This window comes from Phallusia mammillata, chromosome 3 (genome assembly GCF_965637545.1).
Source record: "Phallusia mammillata chromosome 3, kaPhaMamm4.hap1.1, whole genome shotgun sequence".
Lineage (NCBI taxonomy): Eukaryota > Metazoa > Chordata > Ascidiacea > Phlebobranchia > Ascidiidae > Phallusia > Phallusia mammillata.
In genome coordinates this window covers 24,773,896-24,787,525 of record NC_137254.1, presented here as the reverse complement: position 1 = coordinate 24,787,525, position 13,630 = coordinate 24,773,896, and the positions used below count along the sequence as shown (strand labels likewise).

Here is a 13,630-nt window from a genome sequence, read left to right as displayed (position 1 = left end):
TCGTATCGCGACTTTGCCGACGACAACCAACTGCGAATTTTTTATTCATCACCACCGGTGCAAACTGACTCTTTTCGTGTGGTCAGCAGCCAAGGAGGTAAGTAGTAAAGTAAGGTTTTTAAACTAATAGACTACGGATCACTTTGTGTAAAAACGTCAGCCCCAAAATCTATGTCTGTATTACTAAATGTTATACTTTTGTTAACGTATGCATGAGACAATTGGAAAAATAAATGTACACTTAGTAAAATACGACCTGTGAGTAATGTTAAGGGTTGTTTTTTAAACATTTTCAGAATGCTCGGGAACAAGATACGCTACAAACATCTCTCAAACTCTTGCAACGCCTGGGTTTCCATATTATCAACCCAATAACCTTAGTTGCGGCTGGACTATAAAACCCACGACAATCCGTATGAGCGTTTACTTAAAAATAAAAAGTGACGGTCTGAATTGGTGGGGCAAGTCCATTAAAGTAAGACGCCAAAATATCTTTTTGATTTAAGTCTTTTTTTAAATTAAGTCTACATAATTAAAATGTCTATGGCACCTATCCTTACCAAAAATGTCCAGGAAATCCTGTACGATTTTCTTTTTAGGAACCTGTTTTACATTCATTTTGTGCAGATCATGGGAGCAAGGAAGACAATTGGAGAATACAAAACTTATTTTGAGAAAGAAATAAGATTGGTGATGCATAATTTTCCTGTTGATATTGAGTATCAATCAACCGGCCTTGCGGGTGGATATTCAATTGAATATAAACAAGGTAAAACACAATAACCTTAAAAAAGCGCAATAACCTTAAAAAAGTTTCCCCGTTTACATTTTTCGAGTTGCCATTCCTTTAGTTTTTTGGAAAAACAAATTTTTTGTTACAAAAAGACCCAGAAAATTTTACAATAGTGTTGACCATGACCAAGAAACAACTACCGTTGTTTTATTTTTTACGTGGATTGCCACTTTAGTTCCAGTTTGTGGATTTTCAACTACGACACCTGGTGGCAGCATAGAGTGGCCATTTTTTCCTCAACCACCGAATACTCATCTGCACTGCGGCTGGGATTTGCATAGGGGAGCCGTCTTTAAAAAATTCGTATTTTTTACGACCGGAAAACTCCAAATTCATGACAACGACACATTCCAAGTAATGATTTTTTTCAAAATAATACTGTAATTATTAGTTCTCCGTATAATGCAACGAGGCAACACCAGCTGCAATTACTGAGCTTGCTTGGTAAGTAGGATTGGTGAACCTAAGACATTCCTTGTGTTATTAATACTTTTATTTGGTTTCGTTTACTTGCGTAAAAAAATAATCTAGTTTCATGAAAAAAAGAAAACTTTCCCACAAGTTTTAACCTAAATCCAATGCCTCAGGTTTACAATGAGAATGTTGTCATACCACCTGGAAATAACAGAACTATCGGCCAAGTCTTTCATGACCGGGGGTTTTTGCGAATTTATTTTGAGACGATGGATCCAAGACATTTACAAAGCCGTTTTTCCGGAAGATACTCACATACAAGTATAAAATTAATGATGAGTTAGCGTAACAACGTTTATAGCAGCAATTTTTAACCGTTTATGAATAACCGACCACAAAGAAAAATATTCAGGAATAGGGAGATACGATTTTTAGGTTTCATAGTTTATAGAAGTATAGTTATGGTCTACACGGACTCGAACGTAATTTTTTCTTGCGCAGACTGTGCAGGTACTTTTCAAGCAAACTCGACGACTCAACTAATAGCTCCTTTTGGAATTCATCCCGTCCAAATCACCAGATACATTAAGTGTCATTGGACCATTTATGCTTTTAACTCGTCTTCTAGTGTACACTTCCGAGTTCTGCGAGCTGGAAATAATGAGGGAAATTATGATCAACTTGAGGTAAATTAGCGACGCTCGGTCTGCAATAAGATAATACCAAGCAAATCATCGTTTTCCACTTCGCAAGAGAAACCCTCCGTACAACCTGTGTTACGAGGTCTTTAAAAAATAATTTGTTGATACAGGTGCAGTTATCTGAAGGAACAGGTTCAGTTATCAGGAGTGAACTAGTTTGAAGATTAGCTTATAAGTTTGCCCATTATATTTGTATAATGCAGTTAATGATGCGTAGTGTTTGACGGAGGCACAACTTAGGAACGTTGATTCCAAAACGTCCAAACAAATACGTATTTTGCATTACATCTTTTCGACTAAAACCGTTACCTGTTTTGTGATTTTTAACAATGATTTACCTTGGCTGATCGTTTTTCGCAAGTTTTCAAAGTACATATGTTTATAGATCGGAAAAATAGCTACACTTCGCTCGCAAACATACACAAATTCAACTTTTATTGAGCATACTTTTCCCACCATGATTCAGTACTTAGCCTATAGTGGATACGGATTCATGCTGCAATTTAAAAATGGTAAGATTGTCTCACAAATGACAGCTTCTTGAAATATTTACTTTTAGTTTTCAAGTAACCTATTTCAAGTAAAGCTCAAACCGCCGATTTGTATATTCTAATGTTATTACGAGACAATATCGTCACACTTTTTATTCTTGTAAATATTAATTGCCTAATTGGGATTTATGTTTTGTCACAAAGTTCCGAAGTGTGGCAGAACACTAACTAGTACTGAGACTACGTTCTCTTCAAACGACTTGCCCGCGGTGAAGATGCCTCACATGTTATGCGCCTGGAACTTTGGAAGATCTGGTGTGCAATCAATACTTCGATTAAAAGTCTTTGCCAACTCCACAAAACAAGTGACCCTCAGGGTGAGAATTAATTGTTCTTTAGTTCATGCATAAAACTGTAACAGCGCAAATCACAGAGCAACATGTTTAATCTGAAAGCAAAAAAACTTAAACAATCTTGTAACGTTGAGGCCCTAAAAACGTAGTAATGCACGCTGTTCCAAAATGTTACCACAACCCAATGTACTTTGTTTCTTCGTGGTTTAGCACCAATTTTCAAAGTAGAATCAAATTTGAGATTGTGGAAGCCTTTATCTGCTGAACGTTAGATTTAGAATCAGGCTGAGGGGGAAGCCGTTAAATCCAGTAGCAACAGTATTTTAACACACGAGAACTTTGTGTTTCAGATGTACCGTAAAGGTAAACTTTGGGTCGATGTCACTGCTGGTCAGGCTTTTACGTTTTACGAACAGGGTTCCCTCAGTTTGTATTTTGAGCTGAACGACACAACCAGCGTTCAATTTAGTGCCTTTACCAAAGTATATTTCGGTAAGAAAAAACGCCCTTTTAGCAGTATGTAGCCTAAAGAAACTTGCGGTACTATTTAAATATTATAAATATAATTTATATAATTCAGTAATTCATCTAATCTCAACAACTAAATATAATCTAATAATTTATCCACACAGCCTACAAAGAGCATTGTTTTTCAGGGTGTTCAGCAAATTATCTAAACGTGAGCGAAACTTCCCGCTTAATTTCAGAGTTTAGTTCACAGTTAACTTACAGCGGTGCCATCAGCTGCAACTGGCGTCTCCTCAACGCAAGTAATAGCGTGTACTTAAAGCTGGTTAACTTGCCCGACGGAGCAGATATGCAGGTGACTAAGTTTAAAGAAAAGTTAGGCCGCCGAATTTTTAAAATTACAAAACAAAAAGTCAACAATAAACACTCGTTTTGCAACAAACACAAATGTAAGCGTTTAAGAAAAACCCCATATTTAGTAAAGTCCTAACGTCAACATATTCTGTTCAGGTTTACGCAAACGGAAATGTGATCGGAAACTACAAAGGAGTGCAACGAAACGTAAACATGATAATCCACTCCGAAATATCGATATACTATATTTCTAAAGAACTGAAAGGTGTAAAACCGATTCAACTTACAATGGAGGAAGGTAAAAACATTTTCTACGACTTCAACGCATAAGACAGAAATTCACAAACTCACGATTTTACCTCTTTAACCAAATTTGACTAATTAAAAAAGATTGTTACAAATGTTTAAAAAGACCTGTAAATTAACCTGTTCTACTTGCGTAGGCTACTAACCTTCTATGCTTTTAACAGTAAGTGACAGAGCAAATATATAATTTTGAGTTTGATTTCTGCTTAACTCGGGCATAAGTAAAGACGTTAAACAGCCAACGCAAAGATTACACACGTTAAGTAAGAATTTCAATCATCTTGTCGCATGCGTTGCCATATTTGCACGCAAATAAACCAGTTTATGATGCATTTGTAAGTCACACAAAAGAGCACCGTATTCACCTATGTGTTGCCTATTATTGTCAATTTATTTATCACGGAAAAAATGAACAATTCTGTTTGACAGTATTACCATGTGGAAATCAAAGTTTAATCTCTACTGGGGCCATAATAAACTCTCCAAAGTTTCCCGACACTGCACCGAGAAAAATGAAGTGTGGTTGGAACCTGTGGACCAAATATAACAAGTTGTTGAATATGCAGTTGACGCAGCTTAACGTTTCCAGTGAAGATATGTTTGAGGTTGGTTGCAAAAAGTTACATCACTATTCCTTAGGTCATGTGTGATATAAAAAAATCCAGTCACGTTTGTAAGCAAAAAAATATCGTTCAAAAAACGGGTAAATATAGAAGCAAAGTCTCCTCCAAATGGTGTTTCAAGTTTTATAAACCAAAAATTAAGGTCGAAACTTATAATATAAATAATACCCTGGGAAGTGCATGTATATATTTACCCTTGGTAGGGTCAAACCTATATTCTATCTGCAAGGTTTACGGAATGTACAAACGGTACACTGACGTGGAAAAACTTGTTGGAAATACGCTTCCACTGAACAAAGCTATACGCATTTATTTGGAGACGAGCAGGCAACCTGGCGAAAGTGTATTTTCTGCGAACATTAGCGCTACAGGTAACTGCAAGACTTAAATCCTTAACGTAAGCCTAAGTTTGGCGCCAAGAAAAGATAGCAGAACTGTACCGTGGTCTGATAGTGGAAATGATTTGAAATGCACGATCATTTCAAGGTTTGTTTTCATTAGCCGTGGATATTGCAGCTTTGAAATTCATTGATGCACTTAAAACCGTTTATATTTTAATTATAACGCTATTGCATTAAACAGAGGTCGACAACCGTTTAAATGCAGTGTGTCGATTTCTCTTAGTTTCAAACCTTTAAAAAATCTGGTTCAGCCCGCTTACAGCTGACAAACAACAAAAATTAGCTCAGCACAAACATTGATTCAGGCAGTAATCTTAATAACCGGCTAGGGGCCTTTAGTGTCTTTATTGTTTTATGTAGTTACATTTTGAAGGTATGCTAGATATTATTGACATTTTGTTAAATGTTTTGGGGATTGGCGAGCATGCCATTCGTAACACCGTCGATAAACAGTTAATCCCAATTTCACTATTAATATCGTTTAATATGATTGCAGTAGTGCCAAAAAATGTTGTAAGATCACATATTTGCTGCAGAGCGAAAAATCTGTGCAAGATACCTGACTGCCAAACCACATTGGCAAGAGATTGAATCCGATGGTTATCCTTACCACTACGCTGCTTTTACGAGTTGTACATGGAACATTAATACAACCACTAAAGGAAAATCAATATACACAGAGATCGTAGATCTTTCAATAGGAAAAAGAGACTACGTGCAGGTATTTGCCTAAAACATACGCATAAATTTGAACACGTTCGTCGTAATGCCTGATATCTGATTAAAGCAAAATCATTGTTTAGATAAGATCAAATGGCAGTGTTGTGAGATACTTCAACAGCAGCATTCAAAACGAAATGGCGCTCCTCAGACCATCGTCTATCGTTGTCAGTTTCTCAACAGGCTCAATTCCAGAAGGCAAAGGTGTTGTTTTTCGATTTCGAGAAGGTCAGATATTGTTTATACCGCTATTGACTAGTGATTCACCTAAGCTTCAGTTAGCCGAATATGCCGATTTAGCAATGTTTTAACCCCAACCCGAATATGTTTATCACAGGCCAGAAGAAAAGTTTATTGCATAAATGAAATGTCTTCAGTTTTTGCAAGTATCTTTGGTGTACCAATAATAATTTTGTCATACCTGTCAACCATTTTTTTATTGCGATTTATTGCTGCTTGACAGTAAACACCGATGCATGCTTGAACGCTAACTGTCACAAAACGTTGGCCTCCTGTGTTCCTTTTTTCAATGGGACAGACTACTCGTGCAAATGTAAAGAAAACTGCGAAGGCGACGGAGTATCTTGCAATCGTAAGTAAATAGAAAACATATAAAACAAAAAACGGGGATAAAATTGCATTAGCTCATCTAATTCACAGCTTACTGCGATGAATCCACTTTACATCAAAACTCAATGGGATACACATTTCAGCGGTCCAGTCTAGGGCAATCACCGTCTTCCATCGAGAAATGTCGAGACGGTAAAGTGTATTTATTGTGTAACTATTTTGATCACAACAAAGCAGACAAACAACACAATGTTCATTTAAAACCACAGGGAGGGCAATGGCATCTGCAGTTTGTGTGAAAGGCTTGAAAGACCCAAATTCAGCCACATTTTCAAATCTACATGTTTTGCCTTGTTCTGCAACCCTCACTTCGGAAATAGAAAACGCTTTAAAGGCAAGTAAATGACACTTGGTGTTGTCTTACCGCAACTTCTATTCGATACTAATGTAGCAAATACGAAAAATAATGATGTCATCACCCAGTTCGACAAAACGTGGCGTCTGACGGTATCTTATTTCGTTTTGAAAGGTAAACGCAACCACAGCAGCAGTTTCGAGGTCAATTGGCAACCTAAGACTTGCAACATCGTCAGGCAACAAAAGCTTGTCTCAATTCGAATCAAAAGCTGTTGTTAGTACACTTTTGCAGCTTACTAAGAAAAAACCGACACAAGTGGAGGTATAAAATTGGTTGTTGTCTTTATCTAACTTTGATACAAAACGGCATTTTTTCCACAGGTTACACCAGCGACTGTCTTGGATACGCTAATGATTGTGGACAGTGTATCTACATCTCTCAAAAGAAATAAACAGGACCAAAAGTAAGAAACATTATGTATAGGCTATAGTGGCCAAATTCTCGTTAAACCGTAATGGAATAATCAGTTGTATATTTTCGAAAATGTAGAAATGAGTAATAAATAAACGCACAAACAAAAAGCATGACATTTAAAACTGCATTCGGTCAACATCATGCAGTTAACATGTGCATTATTGCCAAATAAGTCAAACTTATGCACTTTTCTTTCAAATTTCTTTTTTAATAATAGCGGCAATTTAACTTCATTTTACCGGTTTCTAAGGGAGGCCTTTAAACAGAAAACGACGTTGTTACAAGTGCTCGATGACTTTTCCGATCGAGTTGTTCTGCCACAGAACCAAACCTCACTTACCTTGGAAACAAGTGGCACAACGCTACAAGTGGGATCAAGCATTAGTAGCAAAATATTACATGGTTCAACGCAATTCGTGTTTTCGCAGGTTCAAGAAAAAATGCCAGATGGTTTAACATTTTCTAAAGTAAGGTTTAGCCCAGTACATGCATCTGGAATCGCATATGTGCCGCCTATCAACTTCACTATTCCAGCAGAAATCACAGAATTGGCTTCAAAAGCCGGACAAGACGACCGCACACGAAGAAACATTGCCCAACAAGCAAAGCCAGTGCGTGTAACGTTTTTGTTGCACAAATCAAACGCTCTATACCCACAAGTGGAAGACGAAATCACCGAGGTAGTTGTTCCCTGTTTGTATGTGTGAAATCTATAACTTTACTGTAGCTGTTTACAATGTGACTATGCACTGTTTGAAGAGCATGTTCGGTTGACCATCAAGGCACCATGTATAGCAACAAGTCAATGATATTCTGTACAAAAACTGTGTTATGTTAAAGGTTCTTACGGCTCGTATCCGAAACTTCAGCATACCAAACAAGTCTCCTGCTGTGACAATTAGTTTCAATGCTCATGCAAATCGACATGGAAGTGTCAAATTGAAATCAAATCCATTGAAGGTGTGAATTGCCATTATTTCCATTGGTTCAGATTATTGTAAGATCGTTTTCTTTCACAGGAAAATGTCACAAGAACACAATGCGTTAGTTTGGACAAGGAAAAATTCCGCTGGATGCCAAATACTTGTAGATTAGTCAGTCAACCAGATTCCCCTCCAAAGTTTCATTGTCATCAATTGGGACATTTTGCCATGATAATTGTAAGATTAAATGTAACTGAATTAACAACAAAATATTATATATTTGTGGCATTCAATATTACAACTTACATTTACAGAAATCAGTTGTGCTGCCATCTGCTCATGCACTGCATATTGCAACCTATATTGGATGTGGTTTATCAATGGCTGGCCTTTTGCTTACATTCATCATATACTGCAGCATTGAGTAGGATAAAAAATGAAAAAGTTCATGCTTTTCAAATTAACATGCAACTTACATTCTTTAGGTCACTAAGAACCAAAAAGCCAACTATGTTTCTTCTCAACATTTGTATATGTTTACTTATTGTGAACATACTCTTCCTTAGTACTGCAGGAAATACACAAAACAGAATCCCATGTTATGTAACCACTGCTTTGCTACATTACTTTTTATTGGCCACTTGGTTTTGGATGAGTGCAAATGCATACAACCTTTACAATGATTTAGTTAAGGTAAGAAATCAGGAAAAAGTAGCTTCTGCAAAACATGAATATTTACCAACCAAGAATATTTAGGTTATCAGCAGTTCATTCGAAAAAATTCGAGTTGTGTCTTTGGTAATCTCGTATTTTGTTCCATTAGTAATTGTTGTTGTAAATGCTTGTGTTGCAATCATCTATGACGACCTTCCAAGATACCAATATGGTAAGTAGTATTTAAAAACAATGGTAAATCACAAAAAAACACAGCATAAATGACTGGCATTGCTATTATCAATGTACCGTAAAATTGTAAACATGTCAATGAGACTAAATGAACAATCACATTATATTTATTATCAGATGACAACTTGTTTGTCTCATCTTACCAAGCTCGCCACATGTGCTGGTTGCATCTTTACTCTCTCAACTTTGGATTCCTTTTGCCTGTTGGAATCTTAGCAGTTTTTAATTTCATTTTGTTTGTTATTGTCTTCAGTAGTTTAACCTGCAAAAAACAACAGGTACCTACAAACGGGCAGATTTTTTATGATTTTAATGATGCCAAATGTGTTTTTGCAAGCTAATTTAAAATTGCATAGAAGTATAAATCTTAAACATATTGACTTGTTAGATCAAGTTTTGAAACTATAAATTCTCAGGTATAGCTACAAGTATCAATTTGTAATAAACACATGGAAAAAATTCACAAGAAAAAAAATCATATTCAACATGGCAAACAATAAAAAAACGAATAACCTGTTGGAGCCAGGTACATGATATAGCTAAGTATTGCTCCTTAAACAGTTTTTATCAAAAATATTCAACATTTCGATGTCCTATACAAGCCGCTTTCATCTGGTTAATGGCGTAATAAAAGAAAACGTTATGTATACTTCAATAAAACAGGTAAGATCTTCTGCACAAAAACGTACAAGTACGCAGGATTTTATTTTGGCAATCACTCTGATCCTAATGATGGGAATGACCTGGATCTTTGGGTTTCTTATGCTAATAGCTGAAGATGTAAAATATCAAGAGATAATGGCATGGCTGTTTACAATTGTGAATTCACTTCAGGTAAGTAAATTGTAAAGTTCGAAAACTCAAGCAATTTGTCAACAAAACCATACATTTCAGGGATTTCTCATTTTTGTCGTTAACTGTGTGCGAAACCAAAATGTGAGGAGTCTATGGCTGAATCCAATATTAAAAGCATGTGGTTGTGGAAGATGCATCAAAACTTCCTCAAGTACTACCAGTACCAGCAATAGAAGTGGTACAGGCCAAACAAATACAAGAGGAAGAAGATCGGAAACAAACTCCACTGCAATGTAACATCATACATGAAAGTTTTGAACACCAATTGTGTATGTTGTACAGGAGTTGAATCAGACTGTTTACTCTGTTGTGAAATAACACACAAATTTCAATGAAATAAAAAATTGACTCTTTTATGAGTGTGCAATTGAAATACGGGATTTTAAAAGTGAGGTTTTCAAAGGTATTTGCTGACAAAAATCACTCCAAAGAAGCTGTTAAGTTAAACCTTTTTTGCATTTAAGTATTAATGTTTTTGAGGTGTCCCATAGCAACCAACTTAAAAGTTTTTAAATCACTAATTTTTAAAAAGTGGAGTATTTGTGCTGAAATTATGTAAGATTTGTATAACAACTGAAACTTGTTTTCTGGAAGTAATGTCTTTACATGTTAAGTCCCAAAACAGAAATTGATAAACATTACAAAGCGTTTCTTTAAAAAAAAGATCTAAAAACTTGACCTGTTGTGCTGGATCTACTTCTGTTCTATCTCTTCTCAATATTTGTTTTTATAATTTCCACACGCCGCGTTGCAGTGAAGCGTAACATCCAATAAAAAATAAATTAAATGTGACGTAATGTGCATGCAAGATTTTTGTTTTTTGGATTTGTTTCAGTGATTCTTAAACTAAAAGCGGAGAGATACTTCTAATTTTGGTAGTGTGCATCTTTTTTGAAGTTTTGTTTAGAATTTGCTTGTGCATTCGCATGACCAAGCTATGAGCTATTTTATATATGTATTTATCAAATAAGCCTACGCAAACGTTAAACTTATTGAGTTTTTTAGAATATTTTAGCTAGTTCAACCAATGATACTATTTGTATAGAACTAATTTTGGTGGTTGAGTGTGCGGAGGAAAAAGATTTAGTTTGAAAACCGCGGGCAAAAACAGCTAAAGAACTAAGCTACTTCAAATCATACTTTGATTTTGGAACTATGGGTTTAACCCGCCCTGTAGGATGACATACAGCTTTATGTAAACAAGTTCGGCTCTTATTCGTTGATCGATCGTTTTAGCTTAAACAAAACTTCTGTTGCTGACGCATTTAACTTAAACAAGAAACAAATCTTTCATAATGTAAAGTGTGATGCTTTCATATCATTCGCTTTGTGATTTTGACAACAAAATGATGATCATCATTGACTCGAGTCACGTCACGTGAAATGGTGACTTCGCATCACGCTGGAATAAAACGTGAAATTAGTGCTGACGGATATCCTGTTGCCTTTCGATCTTAGAACAGTTCTATCGAAACATGAAGACTTGACAAGATTAGATAGAAAAAGTTTGTGCTCAACGTTGTTCATGTTAATTAGGTATTGTCGAAAGGGTACGAGTGATGTTGACAACGGAAGCTACTCTATACGGAGTTGCAAGTTTTTTTACAGTAAATTATAACTTAATTATTACGTTTTATACAGCGAAAGTATGATTTATCAGTCAAAGACCTAGAACGAGAAGACAAGAGCGTGTAGAATTATTTTGAGCTAGGCGAAGGAAAGTGGCTGCTGCAAGTAGAAGCGTGGCTTGGTATAGTCATCACTTCAAGTCGAAGCATGGTGACGTACAGCATAAAAATAAGTTGTTGGAAACAAACGTACAACAAGTTGTCCGAAGACGTCGGACAATTAGTTGGAAATTTCATAGAAGGCAATATTCTTGTAATAAAAAGCAGAAGGCTGAAGGCAATACAGGCTGAAAGCGTTCGTCAAAACATCAAGAAGACTTATTGTTAAACTTTAAAATACAGTTTTCACACACGTGCTAGCTTGTGATTCAAAAAACATTTAAATGCCAGTGATGGGTGGCGTAATTTTCAAGTAACTTTCACTACATTTCAGAAAACAAAACTTGATAGAATAGCTTCGCTATGTTTGATACTTTGATATTGGCGACGTCAATCCTGATTGCCGCTGTAGTTCTGCCAAGTCAAGCTCAACCACAATGTAAGAATAGTATATGATTACAACCCTTTTGTAGCACATTTTGCTAGCATGAGCAAATAAAGCAAAGCTTTTTTAAAATAAAAAATATGTAGGATGCTGGTGTTTTACCAAAATTTGCAAAAACATGAGCAAAGTATAGCTGATAATAATAAATTATAAACTCGTTTGGATAAAAAAAGTCCGCATTGAGATTAAAAAAAACAATCTTGTAATTTAGAGCTTTCACAAATGTATTGTTATTTAGCCTGCGACATTGTGCTCAATGCAACCTCAAGCCTACAGGAGTACTCGTCGCCTGGCTCGTTATTGACAGATTCCTGCCACTGGCGCATAGTTGCTTCTTCTATATCCAAGAGTGTTTATCTTCAAATTGTCAATTTCAAAGGGAGTTCCAGTTCCTCAGTCTTGCAGGTTGGTTTAAATGCTTTTGATCAGCGGCAGTGGTTTGTGTATCAACACGATTTGAGCGTACGCTAAATGCAGAATTTATCATATTCAGCTGATGAATGGTATGTTTTAAACCAAATACTGTTGATATATAGGTCTATGCATGGCAAAATTGGTCACATGCTTTGAATTATAGAAGGCCTCAAACAACTGAATTTTGATCAGTTAAACCTTTTTCAGATTTCAGAAGGTTCGCAAATCATCGGACAACTGACAGGGACACTGTTTGACTGGCGGTTTGTCGTAAACAATCAAACTGCCTTTCTTTCGTATAACGCACACAGGTTTGCATATGGAATATCGTTTCGTCTTCGTTACATGGAAAGTAAGTTTCATCACACACAGTGCTACAAATGTATATTAAACAAGTTTAAAGCTTAAAAGTCCGGCTTGGAACAATTACCGATATTAGCACACACTTTCTAACTCTTAGGTTCCCATATTTGATGTACACTTAACAATAATTGAACACTTGAAAAGGGACACTTATAAGTCTGATCGTAAAAAAACTATCATGCACTGATAAACATTTATTTCACATTATTGTGCGAAACCAAAAACGACAACAATCTTAACTAACAAGAATTCGCAAAAAATCAAACTTGCAATATCGTCCATAGTCAAGCCTTGCGGATTTACACAAAGCAACTTTGGAAACTTCACGTCTCCTGGCTTTCCCTTGCATGCACCCATCAACACAAGATGTGGTTGGAACTTGGTCGTTGATAGAAAACAACGAATGTATGTGTTTGATTTATTTCTGAAGAACGTAAATCTTGCAAAAAGAGTCGACACGTTACAGGTTAGTTTATAAAGCAGTCATGTCTCATTTTTGGCTGTTTTCGAAGCTTTTGAAGGCACAAGCCTGCAATCATTCCTAAATCCTTTTTAAAACAAATTTCGACCTGGGCAGAGAAGAAAAAAAAACTTTCAACTCAGTTTCAGAGACCATACGGTAAAAAATGCTAAAAATTTTAAGGAAAGAGTAGCAAGGCGATCAAATCCCGATTAAATCATGCAGGTACAACAACATCCGAACCACATAAAGTTGTGATTAAATGCAAAATTCTTTTGGTAACAAATATAACAAAAGCGAATTTATACACAGGTTTACGACCAAAAACGATTTATTAGAAATGTAAGCAGCAACAGCAGTTATTACAGTCCAACATTTCTTCGAATTTACTTTGAAACTGGAAAGAACCCGATTTCTGCTGCCCGTTTTAAGGTCGATTTCGTTTACAATAGTAAGTTACGAATGGTACATGTGAAAAAATCCGTTGTGTGAAGTTGATTCAGCTTTGCAG

General features: G+C 36.0%; 1 protein-coding gene and 1 long non-coding RNA gene across 2 annotated transcripts; one reads left to right on the top strand and one right to left on the bottom strand.

The window, feature by feature from the left end:
- The first annotated feature begins 6,688 nt into the window (after window positions 1-6,688).
- Window positions 6,689-9,947, top strand: LOC145219068 (adhesion G-protein coupled receptor G2-like). Its single transcript, XM_080086442.1, has 12 exons — window positions 6,689-6,873; window positions 6,933-7,015; window positions 7,277-7,394; window positions 7,455-7,706; window positions 7,867-7,986; window positions 8,046-8,186; window positions 8,264-8,373; window positions 8,435-8,642; window positions 8,706-8,835; window positions 8,973-9,133; window positions 9,519-9,689; window positions 9,750-9,947. Exons 2-12 carry the CDS (start codon window positions 6,963-6,965, stop codon window positions 9,945-9,947), a joined length of 1,662 nt encoding a protein of 553 aa, XP_079942568.1. The 5' UTR covers window positions 6,689-6,873; window positions 6,933-6,962.
- On the bottom strand, window positions 7,068-10,466 carry LOC145219069 (uncharacterized). The gene is made up of 3 exons (XR_013857845.1): window positions 10,390-10,466; window positions 8,999-10,014; window positions 7,068-8,816 (listed from the first exon to the last, which is right to left on the bottom strand). It is a non-coding gene; the product is annotated as an uncharacterized LOC145219069 (long non-coding RNA).
- Window positions 10,467-13,630: the final 3,164 nt, after the last annotated feature.

Bases quoted from the DNA above. Each gene is read 5' to 3' on its own strand.
- LOC145219068 (XM_080086442.1), top strand. From the start codon at position 6,963: ATGATTGTGGACAGTGTATCTACATCTCTCAAAAGAAATAAACAGGAC. The intron at 7,016-7,276 runs GTAAGAAACATT...CCGGTTTCTAAG, and splicing joins AGAAATAAACAGGACCAAAA to GGAGGCCTTTAAACAGAAAA. The intron at 8,836-8,972 runs GTAAGTAGTATT...ATTTATTATCAG, and splicing joins CCTTCCAAGATACCAATATG to ATGACAACTTGTTTGTCTCA.